Consider the following 15,691-nt stretch of genomic DNA (forward strand, 5'->3'; position numbering starts at 1 on the left):
AAAGGGTTTAAGCACCGTTTAAATCACTGTCAATCTGGCGTTTCTCTATTCTGCTCTAATTGAACCCCACGCATGTTTCCAACCACCGAGGTGCTGCGATAATGAGCGTCGGATGCGTCTGGCGGACACATGAGGACCTGAAGGAAGCCATTTCCTGGCGTGAGGGGCAGGGCAGATATTAATGGGCAAGCACCCAGTTTATTACCGGAATCGCCACCCACTGGGTCTCTGCTCCCAGCTCAGCCGGATAGGAAAACACCCCCCCCCCTCGGACACACCGTGACGTCACAACCAACGCCTTCTCCGTGACAGTCAACGTCCATTTAAGATCACGCGCTGTTTGGTAGTGTAAACTACTAATCAAACACGTTAGCCCCTAGCTAACGGGCCTGACTCTTTAGCCGAGCGGTTAGTGATGTCGCCTTGTGGTGCAGTACACCACGTATCGAATCCCGCACCGGGCAACAAAATAACCGGTTACATTGGTGGCAGCGGTGGAATCCGGAAGTGTGCAGATCCTCAAAAGTCTCTTAGGAGCGCGGGAATGACAAAGCGCGAGGGCGCGCTTCCGGGGAGGGTGACGACTGTAAACTACTAATAAGACACGTTAGTCCCCCTAACTAACGGGTCAGACCCTTTAGCCGAGCGGTTAGTGATGTCGCCTTGTGGTGCGGTAAACCCCGTATCGAATCCCGCACCGGGCAAGAAAATAACCGGTTACAGTAGCGACGCTCCCCAGTACAACTCCTCCCTTCTTCAGGTTGCGTGTGCCTCATTTTGAGTTTAGGAACTGAGAACAAATCGTCCTTTCTATGATTTGCCCCGTGCCGGACAAGGGACAAGGCATTTTATTTTGTTTTAAGTCTTATAATGCTAATTTCAAGATATTGCTAGTCAAATTTCCTTACCCCACCGCCAGTGCTGGGAAGGTTACTTCTGAAATGTAATGGATTACAGATTACTTGTTATCCTGCTAAAAATTTAATAGTAATGTAATCGGTTATTTTCTTGCCCGGTGCAGGATTCGATACGGAGTGTACTGCACCACAAGTCAACACCACTAACCGCCCGGCTAAAGAGTCAGACACGTTAGCTAGGGACTAACGTGCCTTATTAGTAGTTTACAGTCGTCACCCTCCCCGGAAGCGCGCCTTTGCGCTATGTTATTCCCGCGCTCCGAAGAGACTTCTGAAGATCTGCACACTTCCGGATCCCGCCGCTGCCACAAATGTAACCGGTTCTTTTCTTGCCCGGTGCGCGATTCGATACGTAGTGTACTGCACCACAAGGCGACATCACTAACCGCTCGGCTAAAGGGTCAGACCTGTTAGCGAGGGGCTAATGTGTCTTATTAGTAGTTTACATAACTATTCATTGGTAAAAGTAACGTAACTTATTACATTTGATTGCTTTTTGATAACTTTCCTCACAAATTTTTTAAACTGGGCAATAAAGCTGAAAAGTCCTAAAAACACACATTTAAACCAGGCAGTGTAAACCTCACAACAGCGCTCAACACTGGTTACTGTCAAACTTTTATTAAAAAGTTAATTAAGACTGGAATGTTTTTGATTTTACAGCACAACCCTTAAACTATATAAGCTTGTTAATTAAAAGAATATGTTCTGATGTAAACCCTTTGTAATCCCCAACATTTTGATTAGTAACTAATCTAATTACATATTTTCTCAGTAACAGATTACAATTGAAATGTAATTACATGTAACTAGTTACTCCCCGACACTGCCTACTGTCAGATAATATTGCTTGTTTCAAGAAAGTGCGCTTGTTTCATGATAATAGCACTTATTTCAAGACATTTACTGTAAATAACATCATCTTAAAATCAAGTTTCTTGTTTCGAGATTTTCTTTTCTGTTCCGTGAAAATTCTTTATCAAATAAGTACACTTTCTTGAAACAAGCAACATTATCTGCCTGCGGGGTAGGGACAGTTTACTAGTAATATCTTGAAATAAGCATTATTACACGATAAAAACCCCTTGGCAAGCTTGTCTATTTTTACAGTGTATGGCGATACAATTTCCTGCAAGCTGACAGAAGCCACATGGTAAGGACGAACCAATATTGGAAACAAAAAAATCAACACTGATATTTTTGTTGTAAAATGTAACACAATCCATCCATCCATCCACTATCCAAACCGCTTATCCTGCTCTCAGGGTCGCGGGGGTGCTGGAGCCTGTCCCAGCAGTCACTGGGCGGCAGGTGGAGAGACACAAAAATTGCATTTTTCTTTATTACTGTTCATTTACAAAGTGGGTGATTTAGCATAACTTGTTTTTTTTTTGGAGGGCTGCAGACTACCACGTGCCTCCTCCGATACATGTGGGGTCGCCAGCCGCTTCTTTTCACCTGACAGTGAGGAGTTTCACCATGGGGAGGGGGGGGCGTAGCGCGTGGGAGGATCACGCTATTCCAAATACAATAAAGGAGTTATATGACGTCACCAAATATATGCAACTTTTAACTTTTTAAGCTCCGTCTGCAAAGAATGTATCACTTTAGTAACGATTACTGTGACGCGAGAGAGAAATAGGGCCACGGTCACGCATGCGCGAAATCAACACTGGCGAATCTTCGCCTCCCGTTCACTTCCATTCTAGGCGAGCGAGGGGGGGGGGGTTAAACGTTCGCTTCCGGTGGCGGAGGAAGTGGGCGTCTTCGCTTCGCGCGGAGTTCAACTTCGGTGAAATTTGACCGGCGAATCCGCAGCCTGAACCGACACCAAGGAAGTGTTGGCGTCACATCCTGTCCACGTCAGACGACGTTATATTATCTGTCAGATGTGCCAGAATGTTTTAAGAGTCGTCATAAAAACACCTGGCTAGATTTCCCTTTCTATCACTCATAAGAGGTTCAGCATGACAGTACTGAAGGGCCCTATTGGTTTTACATTAGGTACACTGTAGCGAATGCAGGGGGCAGTCCGGGAACCGCCACAGCCGGGACGCGAACCCGTATCTCCCACTCCGCAAGCGACAACGTTAACCAGTCGACTAAAGGGTCCGACCAGCGTGTCTACTTATCCATGCACGTTACAGTATTATGTATTGTATACCATGTATTATATGTACATTATGTATATTATGTATTATATGTACATTACGTATATTGAAACCATGTGATGTTCAGCCCTACTGGGTACCCAGTAGAAGTAAGCCGTTGTTCATTCTATCCAAGTCTTTCTATCCATCTCCAGACACATTTAAAGATTTATTTTCCGGAAACGGATTCTTTCTTTCCACCCCACATTCAGACATCTTCAAGGGCGTTGGAGACGTGCGTGAGCCCCGCCAACTTATCCTTACACTTTTTGGTCTGGAGGCCAACTTAGTGTGGTTTGTATCAGTTTCCAGGAAGGCTGGCCTTGTTTGGTGTGTGCGTGCGTGCGTGCGCGTGCGCGTGCGTGCGTGTGCGTGTGCGTGCGTGCGTGTGCGCGTGCGTGCGTGTGTGCACTGAGCTCAAATAGCTTCTGATCAATAGGTGCTTTGGGTTTCAGCGGACCTGAGTCCCCACCGGGGACCCTGCCCGGGGGCCTGGAGAAGAGAAGCCCGCGTTGTATCGACCAGCGGCCGGTAAGACGCAGGCGTGCCCTTACCTTGATGAGCGCCTCCAGCTCGGCCGGCGACACGCAGGGGTGCCTCTGCAGGAAGGCAGCTTTCTCCGCCGTGATGGTGATCTTCTGGTTGCTCTCGAAGGGCTGTTCCAGCGCCTGGAACACCAGGCCGCCGGCCACCAGGTAGGCCACGACCACCACGAATACGGCCAGCACCGTCTTCCACTTCATCACGGTGAAGGGGGCGGAACCGTCGGCCGCGCCCTCTATGCTGGCCACCATGCTGGCGGGGCGAGGGACGGAGACGGAGAGCCGCTGCAGGCTGCAGCCCATGGGGTTCTGCATGGTGGCCACGCTGGCCTGCACCAGGCTGGACTGGAGCATGCCGGCCTGCACCTTCTTGGGGGGGAGCAGGTTGGTCTGGACCGCCACTGCGACGCAAGACAAGGAGAGGAGGCGTTAGTAAACGCGCCGCGACGGCTGCCGCGTGCAGCGAGGTCCCCTCCCGGCGAAGGGCGCGGGATGAGCGCATGCATGTGCGGATGAGTGTTTCCTGCTGCCGATCCCTCCGACACATGCAACAGGTGGGAAGCGCTCGGCTGGCTCGATGGCTTAACGTGGGAGCTAAAGAACAACAAATCTGGTTCATTTCAAGGCCCCCCCCCCCCGAGACCTCCAGGAGGGAATCGATCTAGCAGGAGAGAGAGAGAGAGACAGAGAGAGAGACAGAGAGAGAGAGAGAAGTCATGCAGAGAGTAAAGAGTGGGGGAAAGAAGACAGACCAAAAGAGAGGTCCAGACAGAAAAGACCGATAACGTAGGACACAGACAGAGAGACAGACAGACAGGTGGACAGACTGATAGACAGAGAGACAGACAGATGGACAGATTGATAGGCAGAGAGACAGACAGACAGATGGACAGATTGATAGACAGAGAGACAGACAGACAGGTGGACAGATTGATAGACAGAGAGACAGACAGACAGATGGACAGATTGATAGACAGAGAGACAGACAGACAGATGGACAGATTGATAGACAGAGAGACAGACAGACAGATGGACAGATTGATAGACAGAGAGACAGACAGACAGACAGACAGATGGACAGATTGATAGACAGAGAGACAGACAGACAGGTGGACAGATTGATAGACAGAGAGACAGACAGACAGATGGACAGATTGATAGACAGAGAGACAGACGCATTGACTGATTACAATCTACAGAGCCATGACCACAGCCACCTCGGGCAGCGGAGGATCATTTTTCCCCATGACAGGAAGTGTCCCAGGTCGTATCGGCGCGTGCATGATGGAGAGCCGCTCGTGCGGTGCGCGGGACGGGAGCGTGGCCTCTGCAGCCCTGCAGCAGAAAACACCCATGCCCTTAACAAGTCTTCACGTCTTTCCTTTTTTTTGCAAAAACCCATTAAGCCCACCTGAGAGCGGGGCTGTGCCGCACGAACCCCGCGTAAAACCTGCGGTGCTGGACCCGCAACGACAAGGATTTCAACACCACCCACCACCACCGCCCCCACCAGAACACCACCGAGACGTCTGTTGGTGAAATGGCACAGCGGCTCCGTCCACATGCCCAGACCGCTGCACAGGACTTCCCGCGAGGGAAGGGGGTGATGCGCTGGCGCAGCTGGCTGGTCTCGGCCGGACAGCATGTGGACTCCTGGTGTTGGGGGGGGGTACACCACGGGGGGGTACACCACCGGCCTGGCGAGCCGGTGGTGTACCCCCCGAAGCCCTCAGCGTCGATTTCATAATCCACAATTCGGTGGGTATTATGCAACGGGTGTGGAGAATTCGTGAGGGCTGTGCCACAGCTCACTCACAACAAGACCAGACTTGAGATAACCAACAGAATTAACCCCTCCCCACCCCACCCCTCCCCACCCGCACCCCCCCCCACCCCACCCACCCAACTCCTTCTGATTTATGTAACAAATCAGCTGCAATGGGGAGAGACTCGCGTCCTCACACGCTGGCCTGGCAGGTGCAATGCACTGAGATGAACGGAGCCGTGCGCCCCCCCAAACACCACCACCCCCCCCACCCCCCCCCGACTGAACACGACACGCGACACCACGCCTGCCGCCGGCCTCGCCCGGAAGACCAGGCGCTGAAGACGAGACAAGACTTGTAAGTCACCTGCACCGGGGTGAAACGGATGGGTTTGGACGGCGTGATGACGACGTGACACACATGCAGGATTCGGGCATGGGTGGTGGTGGTGGTGGGGGGGGGGGAGCTGTGGCGGATGAAGTAATGGATCAACCAGAGCAACACACAACTCCCCTGCATCGGATCCCCTGTAGGGGGTGTCTCACAGCTGACTGACAAGTTGTCCCTGAGAGATTTTAGCTCAAAATCACGCTGTGGACACGGACTAAGCCTGCCAGGACGGCTTGTCAGCCAGTCCTCCATCAATGGAGGGGTGGAGGAATGGATGGAGGGGTGGAGGGATGGAGGGGTGGATGGAGGGGTGGATTGCATTCATCAGTGCTTGCATGTGAGGCTTAAAAATCCACCCAACACACATGTTCGGCTCGCGTTTGTGATCGGAGCCAATAGAAGAGCGAGACGGCTGCAGAAACAAGACAGACTGGAGCCCGCTAGCGCGCGTGCAGGTTGCCCGCTAGCGCGCGCACTTCACCGGGGCAAGTTGCACCCTTGGTCGTTATCGATCACGATGATCGGCGAGCTGAGGCGGTGCGAGGGGAGGGGGCGGAGGGGCATCGACAGCAGACAATCTGCAGCTTGCGGAGACCCACAGAACGAGCCGAAGGACGAGTTAGGAGCGACTTGTTTTGTTTTATTGTGACCAGACCTGGTCTCCGGCAAGACCAGCAGGCAGTGTACTTGTGATGAACGGCCATGCAGCCCGTGTTGACGTCTCTCCAGACGGCAGCATCTGTCTAAATCACCAACTTCCGGGCCGATTTTGAGTAAATTCGGTGTAAACCCCCCACCCCCACCCCCCCACCCCCACCCAACTGTTCCTGATATCAGACGTGTCGCCCCGAGACCTGCGAGCGGATCCCGCGCGGTCGCTAATGGTGGATGCAGAGATAAACGATACAACCTGGTGGAGGGTTGGCGTTCCCGGGTTTTCTCGGGTTCTCCGTCGGGAATTTCATCCTTCCTCCGCTGGTTTCTGTCGCTCTTGGGAAGAAAAACAAAATATATATATGTGGATCACTCGACGCCCCCTCGGCCGAATCCCGCCGCCTTTAAGCGTGAGAGAATGGAGAACGGCAGGGAGTAAAAACACATCATCCGCCTCTGGTCGCGTCTCGCTCCCGTGGACAGAGACGCGTTACTGCCATGCAGCTCCTCACCGGAAGAAAGATAGAAGAGGAGGAGGAGGAGGAGGAGGAGGAGGAGGATGGTGTCGAGGAACAACAACAGCAGCCGCAGCAGCAGCAGCAGCGGCGCACACTCACTAGCCTGCCTGCTGCACCACCGTCTGCTGGCGCCTTCGCGTGCTGTAGTAAACACCGTGGAGGCAGCAGACGAGGAGGAGTCGGCGCTCCATTGAGGAGGTGTCACGCTCGCTTCATTTCACGTCGGCTCGCACATGCACGACCGCGTGCGAGACGTACACGAGGAGGAGAAGAAGAAGAAGAAGAAGGAGGAGGAGGAGGAAAAAAGGGGATGGGAGACGTCTGCAGCGTTGAGTTCGTGATCCTCGCTCCTCGGCGTCGGAGGCGCCACCTGCTCCGCAAACCGACGCCTACGACGCTTTGACGCGCGGCTCGCAGCGCGTCCCCGTGGCCGCGCCGGGGCGGTGCGCCGGGCGGCTGCGCGTTACGGGACGCCAAACGGCAGTTATTGGGGAGCGGAGCCCCTCGCCCGCCCCCTCTACCACGGAGCAGAGGGGGCGGTGGTGGGGTGGGGAGGGGTGGGGTGTGTGTAACATGCAATTTCTTCTTGGCCTCAAACGGTGCGCAAAGTGCTGCGGCATACCTTGGTCATGACCGGCGAAGCAGAGCGCACCGTTAAAAGCGTACCATCATGACGTCATCGCAACGTGCGGACGAGACGTGCTTGTGGCTCCCTACCTCCTTTCGTGTGATAGCGCACGTGGGCAGCCTATTTCTCCCAATACCTAATAATGGCGTGGGACAGAGAACACAACCAGGGGTCTGGAGTGGAAGACTCGGTTTTACTGAGAGGACGTGGCCCCCATAGATTCCGCAGCGACACCAGGGCCACCACGGAACGGGTTTCCGCTCCTGGTGCTCTCGTGCAACTGATCGCACCGGGGCCCGGAAGCGTGCAAAACGATGCCGGCCGCGTCTCGCGCCAAAAAACGGAACCCGGATCTTTGGACATGATCAGCTTAATTTACGCAATTTCATTTACGCGCGCTTTCTTTTGCAGCGTCTCCTTCACGTTTCTTGGGTTAGAAGCATCTATTCATACCCCCCCCCCAAAGTCCTTCACTGCGTGGGGACCTGCTGTCCACGGGGGTTGCAATGCAAGACGTTCAGCCGAGGCAAGGAACGCACCAGCTGGGGTTTCACCAACAAGCCAAGGACATGCAGATTATCCAGTTCACCTGAGAGTACGGTGTGTTTAACAGGACCAGTTGCTGCAGATCTCCAGTAGAGACACCTGCACGGCGCAGAGGACCTGGATGCAACTTTGTCCTTTAAAATACCTCAGATCTATCGCGTCCATCACAAAGGAACATTCTGTTGAATTTATTTCCCCCCCTTTTCAAGAAAAACCTTGCCCATCTCGGTCTTGCAGATAGGTAGACCGCGTTGAAAACAAGAATTAAAAGCTATTAACCCTAGTCAATATTTTCAGCACCGAAGGCAGTTCTATATATAAACTTAAGACCGCCGAGTTCAGCTTTCTGCTTGCTATGTCGCCCTCTGCTGGTTGGGATAACAAATGAAATGCAGTTGAGTGGAAAGTGTTTCATGTAGGGATGTAGTTTAGTTAGATTCGTCTGCAAAGACGGAAGATTTGAGCAGATTCCTAAACATGCAAACGGAATTTATGACATTACAACCCATGTAGACCGAGTTTAATAAAGACCATCGGCGCTTGGGTGGAGCCACATCAGCATTGCACTCGGCAAACTGTAATCCGTTAACACAACGGCCCGGGACGGTGACAGTCCTGAACAAGCATGTTTTCGGTCTATAAGAACAGGTTTTCCCACTATTTTGGAGCGAATTCGGGGGCAGCCGGGAACCGCCACAGCCCAGCCGGGACGCGAACCCGTCTCCCGCACCACGGGCGACTACGTTGACCAGCTGACTAAAGGGTCTGACCCGTTAGCCAAGAGCTAGAGAGTCTATCCATCCGTGCACGTTACCCTATCCCCCCTCCCTCCTTCCTTCGGGAAGCGCCTCCCCGCGCTTCAGCGTATCAGCTCCTTCTCGCCTCTGGGCGCACGCGCTCCCGATGGCCGCACGGTCTCCCCACCCCGCTTCTGACACCAATGGAGCGAGAATTCGGGGGGGCAGTCCGGGAACCGCCACAACCCAGCCGGGACGCGAACCCGTGTGTCCCGCACCACAGGCGACTACGATAACCAGTCGACTAAAGGGTCCGACCCGTTCGCCAAGGGCTAGCGAGTCTGTTTACAATATTGTAACGTGCACGTCAGTCTACGGAAGCCTCGTTAGCGCAAGGACTGCGCGCGTTAGTCGACGTAACGCCACCAACAGTTACCGGAAATAGAAGCCGAGACCGGCGTATAGAATCCCCGTTCGGTCATAAATCGTTACGATCGTAATCCGACTACCGTGTGTTCGTATTGTCAAAATAAACAACAAAGACGTTTCTAACGGTAATAAACAACGATGAGTGGCAGTCAGTAGAAATAGTAGCAGCAGTAGTAGTAGAAACTGTCATATAGTAGTAAATACTGTAAACTACTAATAAGACACGTTAGCCCCTAGCTAACGGGTCTGACCCTTTAGCCGAGCGGTCAGTGATGTCGCCTTGTGGTGCAGTACACCCCGTATCGAATCCCGCACCGGGCAAGAAATAACCGGTTACATCGGTGGCAGCGGTGGAATCCGGAAGTGTGCAGATCCTCAGAAGTCTCTTCGGAGCGCGGGAAGAACAAAGCGCGAGGGCGCGCTTCCGGGAGAGGGTAACGACTGTAAACTACTAATAAGACACGTTAGCCCCTAGCTAACGAGTCTGACCCTTTAGCCGAGCGGTTAGCGACATCGCCTTGTGGTGCAGTACACCTCGTATCGAAAACCGCACCGGTCAAGAAATAACCGGTTACATTGGTGGCAGCGGTGGGATCCGGAAGTGTGCAGATCCTCAGAAGTCTCTCCGGAGCGCGGGAATAACAAAGCGCGAGGGCGCGCTTCCGGGAGAGGGTGACGACTGTAAACTACTAATAAGACACGTTAGCCCCTAGCTAACGTGTCTGACTCTTTAGTAGAGCGGTTAGTGATGTCGCCTTGTGGTGCAGTACACCCCGTATCGAATCCCGCACCGGGCAAGAATATCACCTGTTACAATACTTTGGTAATACTTTATTAATCCCACAAGTCCTGTGGTTTTATGACCAGCAACTAAAATAACAGAAATGAAAAGTAGGCTTACGTAGAACCCAGAGCCAACCCAAGGACCTTACGCATGTGATGATGACGAAGACAGACTATGACAGGTATGAGGTGTGCTGTCAGTTATCACCGCAGTCTGAGAGGCCAAAGAATCCTGTTGCTGTAGATGCTAAAAGCTGTGCAGTTGAGTGAAGTGGCTGTTATACCCTAACAAAATACTAATAATAAGAGGAAGAACACATCAAAACAGTCATTATAACCCGTCTAACTGTATAAATAAAAGTGCAATCAATTCTAATGAAATATAGTGCAACATGAACAAAACAAAAACAAAGGTACAAACCATCCATCCATTTTCCAAGCCGTTTATCCTAATCAGGGTGGCGCGACGCTGGAGCCTATCCCGGCAGCCATTGGGTGGAAGGTGGGAAACACCCTGGACAGGAGTCAGGCCATCACAGGACAGACAAGTTCACATAGCTAGGTACAAACCCTAAACACAAAACCCACCACCAGCCCCACATACACACAAACACACACACACAAACTTCTTTTGAGAAGTTGTAGGGCTGTCATCCCTCCTCCTCCTCCTCCTCGTCGTCCTCCCCCCCGCCCACCATAACCTTGTTTCTCCAGCCCAGCCCTCCTGTCAGGAAGTTCGGGGCGAACTCATACGCAGAGCACAGCACAGGGGAGAGATGAAAGCCTGAGCAGCTTTTAATGAAGGGCGAAGGAGGGGGGGTAGCTGGGGGGAGCAGATGGCTGAGCAGCAAGGGGCAGCTATGAGCAAGATGGCAGCCGAGGGCGGACAGGCAACAGGTGAGGCGTGATCCTGAACTCAAGAAGGGTCCGTTAGTCACAGGCAACAAAAGGGGACACAAGGAGCAGAAACACCAAGAGCCCAAAAAATCCCTAGGAGCGATATAACGTCTAGGGCGCCAGGACCACTAGAAGCTCAGCCGCGGACTAGAGGAGTCTAGGAGAGGGACTACCAGGAGAGCTGAAACCAGCTCCGACGAAAAGCCAGCTTGAGATACAGGATGGGCGATGAGCTGATGGAGAGCAGGTGTGCTGAAGCCAGGTGAGGGCGTGACAGACTAACACACACAACGACCAACAGGGGGCACCACAGGAGAGGGAGACAAACAGAACAGAAACCCCAGGGTAGGATACTGGGACATGACACCTCCATTCACCATATGACCGTCTCAGGGTCTTCGCCGCACCAGTTGCCAAAGTGCTGGAGATGTGATGGTGGCTTTCTCTCCTTCTGGCATTTTCTACACAGGATCGCATCCGTCTTCTTCTCAGATCTGTGCTCCCTCTCCTGTCCCCCCCCCCCCCCCGTGTCCTCGTGTGGTGTGAGGAACAGCTTGACCGGATCGTCCAGGTTCCAGGTGCAGCCGTCAGGGCCCAGGCATCGCAGGAGGCTGCACAGATGGTAACAGGAAGGGGAGAGAGATGGGTGGTGCCGGTGCAATAGTGACAGGGAGTGCTTGACAGGAAGGAGATGACAGGAAGTGATGGCGGAGCCTGGCCTGAGGTGGCCGTCTCCCCCTTGAGCCTTGCCTCCCCAGCAGCGTTTGGGGGCAGGAAGACGAGGTGAGGCTCGGCAGAATGGCCGAGTTGCTCCCTGCTGTAGAGCTGCAGGAGGCGTCTCGGGTCCCGCCATGGGAGCACCTGGAGCTGGGAGACCCCGCTTTACAGCCTCTTGTTCTGGTGACCTGCAACGCCTGCAGAACCTGGGGACACATAACACAATAAAACTTTGTAATTTACGATATTGGGCTATAGAAATGGAATTGACTTGACTTACTGATACACATTTACTTGAGCAACAATTACACAAGTGGCTGTGATCAGTTCAAACAAACGATGGAACTGCAGATTGCTCAGTTCACCTTGTGTGTTGACCGGCCGGTAGGGGGGTCTGATTCGGCCCTCTAACTAGCTAAATTGTTGAAAAGCATTATTTAGCTCTCTACAAATAACTCGCCGATCATTTAATGTGTTCGCCCCGGGGAGGCCAGTTGCTGCGGATCTGCAGCAGACGCGCATGCGCGGTACAGAGGACCTCTAAGTAAGCGTTGTTCTTTAAAATACCTCAGAACTGTTGCAGCCATCACAAAGGGACATTTAGATGAATTCAATTTCCCCCTTTAAAAAAAACCCAAAACCGTTGCCCCTCTTTGTCCTCAGGTAGGTTTCGTGTTGAAAAGCTGCATTTTCACAACACCGCGCGTATAACGAACCTTCCCATTAAAAGCTTTTAATCGTATTCAATATTTCTAGCACCAAAAGGCTGGTCTATAAACTTAGGCTCGCCGAGTCGCCAGTTTTCCGCTTGCTCTGTCGCCCCCTGCCGGTTGAGATCACAAATCAAATCAATTTTATTTGTGTAGCCCAATATCACAAATTACAAATGTGCCTCGGTGGGCTTAGCAGAAACACAACATCCCGTCCTTAGACCCTCTCGTCGGATAAGGAACACCTCCCTAAAACCCCCTTTAACAGGGGGAGAAAACAGGAAGGACCCTCAGGGAGAGCACCAGAGGAGGGGTCTCTCTCCCAAGACGGACAGCGTGTTTACACAATTTACACAATACAACACTGAAGGAGGAGAACACAATTATAATGGACTTATAACATTTACGAAGTGGACTTATAAGATGAAATAAAGAGGTAAAACTTGGCTGTTTTAGACGGATACAAAAAACGTTCAGTACCGCCTATACACACACACACACACACACACCCGCACACACGCACACACACATACACACACACACACATACACATACGTAACGTTAGGGAAAGTGCTCACCATAAGCAACCATCAGCCGGTGGTTGCTTATCTTGGTCCTGGGTTCGAGCCCCGGGGTAGCCCAACCTTGGTGGGTCGTCCCGGATCGTCCTGTGTGTGGAGTGCTCGAAACGTCTTTGTTATTCATGGTGACGACACGGACACGCGGTAGTCAGATTACGCGCGTAACGATTTATGACTGAACGGGGATTCGACACGCGGATCTCGGGTTGCACTTCCGGTCACTCTTGGTAGCGTGACGTCGACTAATGCTCTGGCTGAACGTGCGTGTGTGTATGTGTGTGTGTGTGTGTGTGTGTGTGTGTGTGTGTGTGTGATAAGAACATACACAACAACTGGTTTCGGTCGTTATGGCGCTGTGCTGTTTATAAGGGTGGTGGTGGGGGGTCGGGGGGTCCCGGGGGGGGGGGCGTCCCGGGTGGTCCCTGCAGTCCGCTGACAATGACGAGGTCGCTTAGATGAGTGACGAAACGTTTCTCCAACGTTGTGCCCAGATGAACCGAACCTGATGAACCGGACCTGATGAACCGGACCTGATGAACCGGACCAGATGAACTGGACCTGATGAACCTCCTGCGACAACAGGAAGCGGTCTGCTATTATAATGAACCTGCACGGCGATGAACGGAAGCCTCGTTGGCGCAGTAGGCAGCGCGTCAGTCTCATAATCTGAAGGTCGTGAGTTCGAGCCTCACACGGGGCACATCTTTTGAACAATAAAATAATGTTCACGCGACAGACTATGACGTTACTGTTTTACAGCGCACCTCCTCCCACCTGTAAACCGAGGTTATGCTTGGGTGGTGACCGCCAATCACGTTTTCGTCCCCCACCACAAATCTTAAAAAAAAAAAAAGGATTTGTATTTTCTGGCCAATCAGCGCTCGGTATTCCAACCAGGACTTCCCCCAGCAACTGCCAAGACTTGACCCAATGAACGTGTCCGAGTGCCCTGACCCAATCATAACGACTGGCTGCGGTTGGCGTCGTTTCACCTCAGGCTTCACACGTCGACCGATTAGGACGGCTTCACTTCTGAACAACCTGTCTGAAGTGCGTCAATACTTTGCAGTTATTTCCATACGAAGAAATAGACGATTATATATATATATATATATATATATATATATATATATATATATATATATATATATATATATATATATATTCGGAATGTGTGTGTGTGTGTGTGTGTGTGTAGATAGCGGGACAGAAAACTAAAGCAGTTATGATCCTAATTCTTTTTGGAGGTGGTAGGTATTGTCTCAGAGAGTAAGGGCAAAAAACCCAGAAAATTAAAATGATGCATAATTATGCATAAATATGCAAAATATGCATTTTTCTAAAAATGGCTAAAAACCCCTTTTCTCGGCATTTCAGGTGATTCTGAGCATCTTTGATTTTTTCACCTATATAAAAAAAATTCTGGGACTTGAAATGTTTTGGCATTATGCAAAATATATGCATTTTTGCAAAAATGCACTTATGATCCTCATTTTTATTTGGAGGTGGTAGGTATTGTTCCAGAGAGGACCAGAAAAATAGCAGAAAATTAAATTGCTTATGCATAATTATGCAAAATATGAATTTTCTAAAAATGGCTAAAAACCACTTTTCTCGGCATTTCAGATGATTCTGAGCATTTGGGGAGGAGGGAGTTGGAGTGGGGGGGGTTAGGGGCAGGGGGAAGGCGGTTAGCTGGCAGGATGAAGAGGAGGGAGATTTAGACGGGTGGAGAACCAAACCGCTACATTGTAGCGGGGTTCTTCTAGTATATATATATATTTTAATGGATAACCTGTGGCTCTTGGTTAGGACGTTGCCAAAACCAGCCAAGAATGTAAAAACGTTGGTTTCCCCCCAGCAAAGCTAAACTTTGTAAGCACAATTTGTATACTAACATTTTTTTTATGTTCAGTACTTATTAGTATTCAATACTGATGATGTTCATGTTTTACCTGCCTTTTTTTTTTTAGCTTTGAGCCAGGCACCCCCCCCCCCCCGTGTCCACTGAGCTGGATGACAGCACACTGCTGGCAGAGGAACCAGGTTGGCGGAGACATGTGGCAGGTATTTTTAATACTCATTTAAAACATCTACTACTACTGCTACTCTCGGCTGCTCCCGTTAGGGGGCGCCACAGCGGATCATCCATTTCCATCTCTTCCTGTCCTCTGCATCTTCCTCTGTCACACCAGCCACCTGCATGTCCTCCCTCACCACATCCATAAACCTCCTCTTTGGCCTTCCTCTTCTCCTCTTCCCTGGCAGCTCCATATTCAGCATCCTTCTCCCAGTATACCCAGCATCTCTCCTCCACACATGTCCAATCCATCTCAATCTTGTCTCTCTTGCTTTGACTCCAAACCGTCCAACCTGAGCTGTCCCTCTAATATACTCCTTCCTAATCCTGTCCTTCTTCATCACTCCCAATGAAAATCTTATCATCTTCATCTCTGCCACCTCCAGCTCCACCTCCTCTCTTTTCATCAGTACCACTGTCTCCAAACCATATAACATAGCTGGTCTCACAACCATCTTGTAAACCTTCCCTTTAACTCTCGCTGGTACCCTTCTGTCACAAATCACTGCTGACACTCTTCTCCACCCACTCCACCCTGCCTGCACTCTCTTCTCCACCCGCTCCACCCTGCCCGCACTCTCTTCTCCACCTCTCTCCTCCTCATTTAAAACATGCAGCACAATATTATTTACCGCAAAATGTGCTG

The 15,691-nt window shown here is 51.4% G+C and overlaps 1 protein-coding gene and 1 non-coding gene across 2 annotated transcripts in view; one reads left to right on the forward strand and one right to left on the reverse strand.

Annotated features, from left to right (window-relative positions):
* Nucleotides 1-6,730, reverse strand: part of kcnk10a (potassium channel, subfamily K, member 10a) — a 33,672-nt gene extending 26,942 nt beyond the window's left edge. The window contains exons 1-2 of the mRNA XM_056294953.1: nt 6,676-6,730; nt 3,622-4,010 (exon numbers count right to left, since the gene is read on the reverse strand). Of these exons, the coding sequence (XP_056150928.1) occupies nt 3,622-4,010; nt 6,676-6,730 (444 nt within the window). The remainder of the gene's footprint in view (nt 1-3,621; nt 4,011-6,675) is intronic.
* Nucleotides 6,731-13,592: 6,862 nt separating this feature from the next.
* Nucleotides 13,593-13,665, forward strand: trnam-cau (transfer RNA methionine (anticodon CAU)). Its single transcript has one exon. It is a non-coding gene; the product is annotated as a tRNA-Met (tRNA).
* Nucleotides 13,666-15,691: the final 2,026 nt, after the last annotated feature.

Source organism: Lampris incognitus, chromosome 15 (assembly GCF_029633865.1).
Source record: "Lampris incognitus isolate fLamInc1 chromosome 15, fLamInc1.hap2, whole genome shotgun sequence".
NCBI classification, from domain to species: domain Eukaryota; kingdom Metazoa; phylum Chordata; class Actinopteri; order Lampriformes; family Lampridae; genus Lampris; species Lampris incognitus.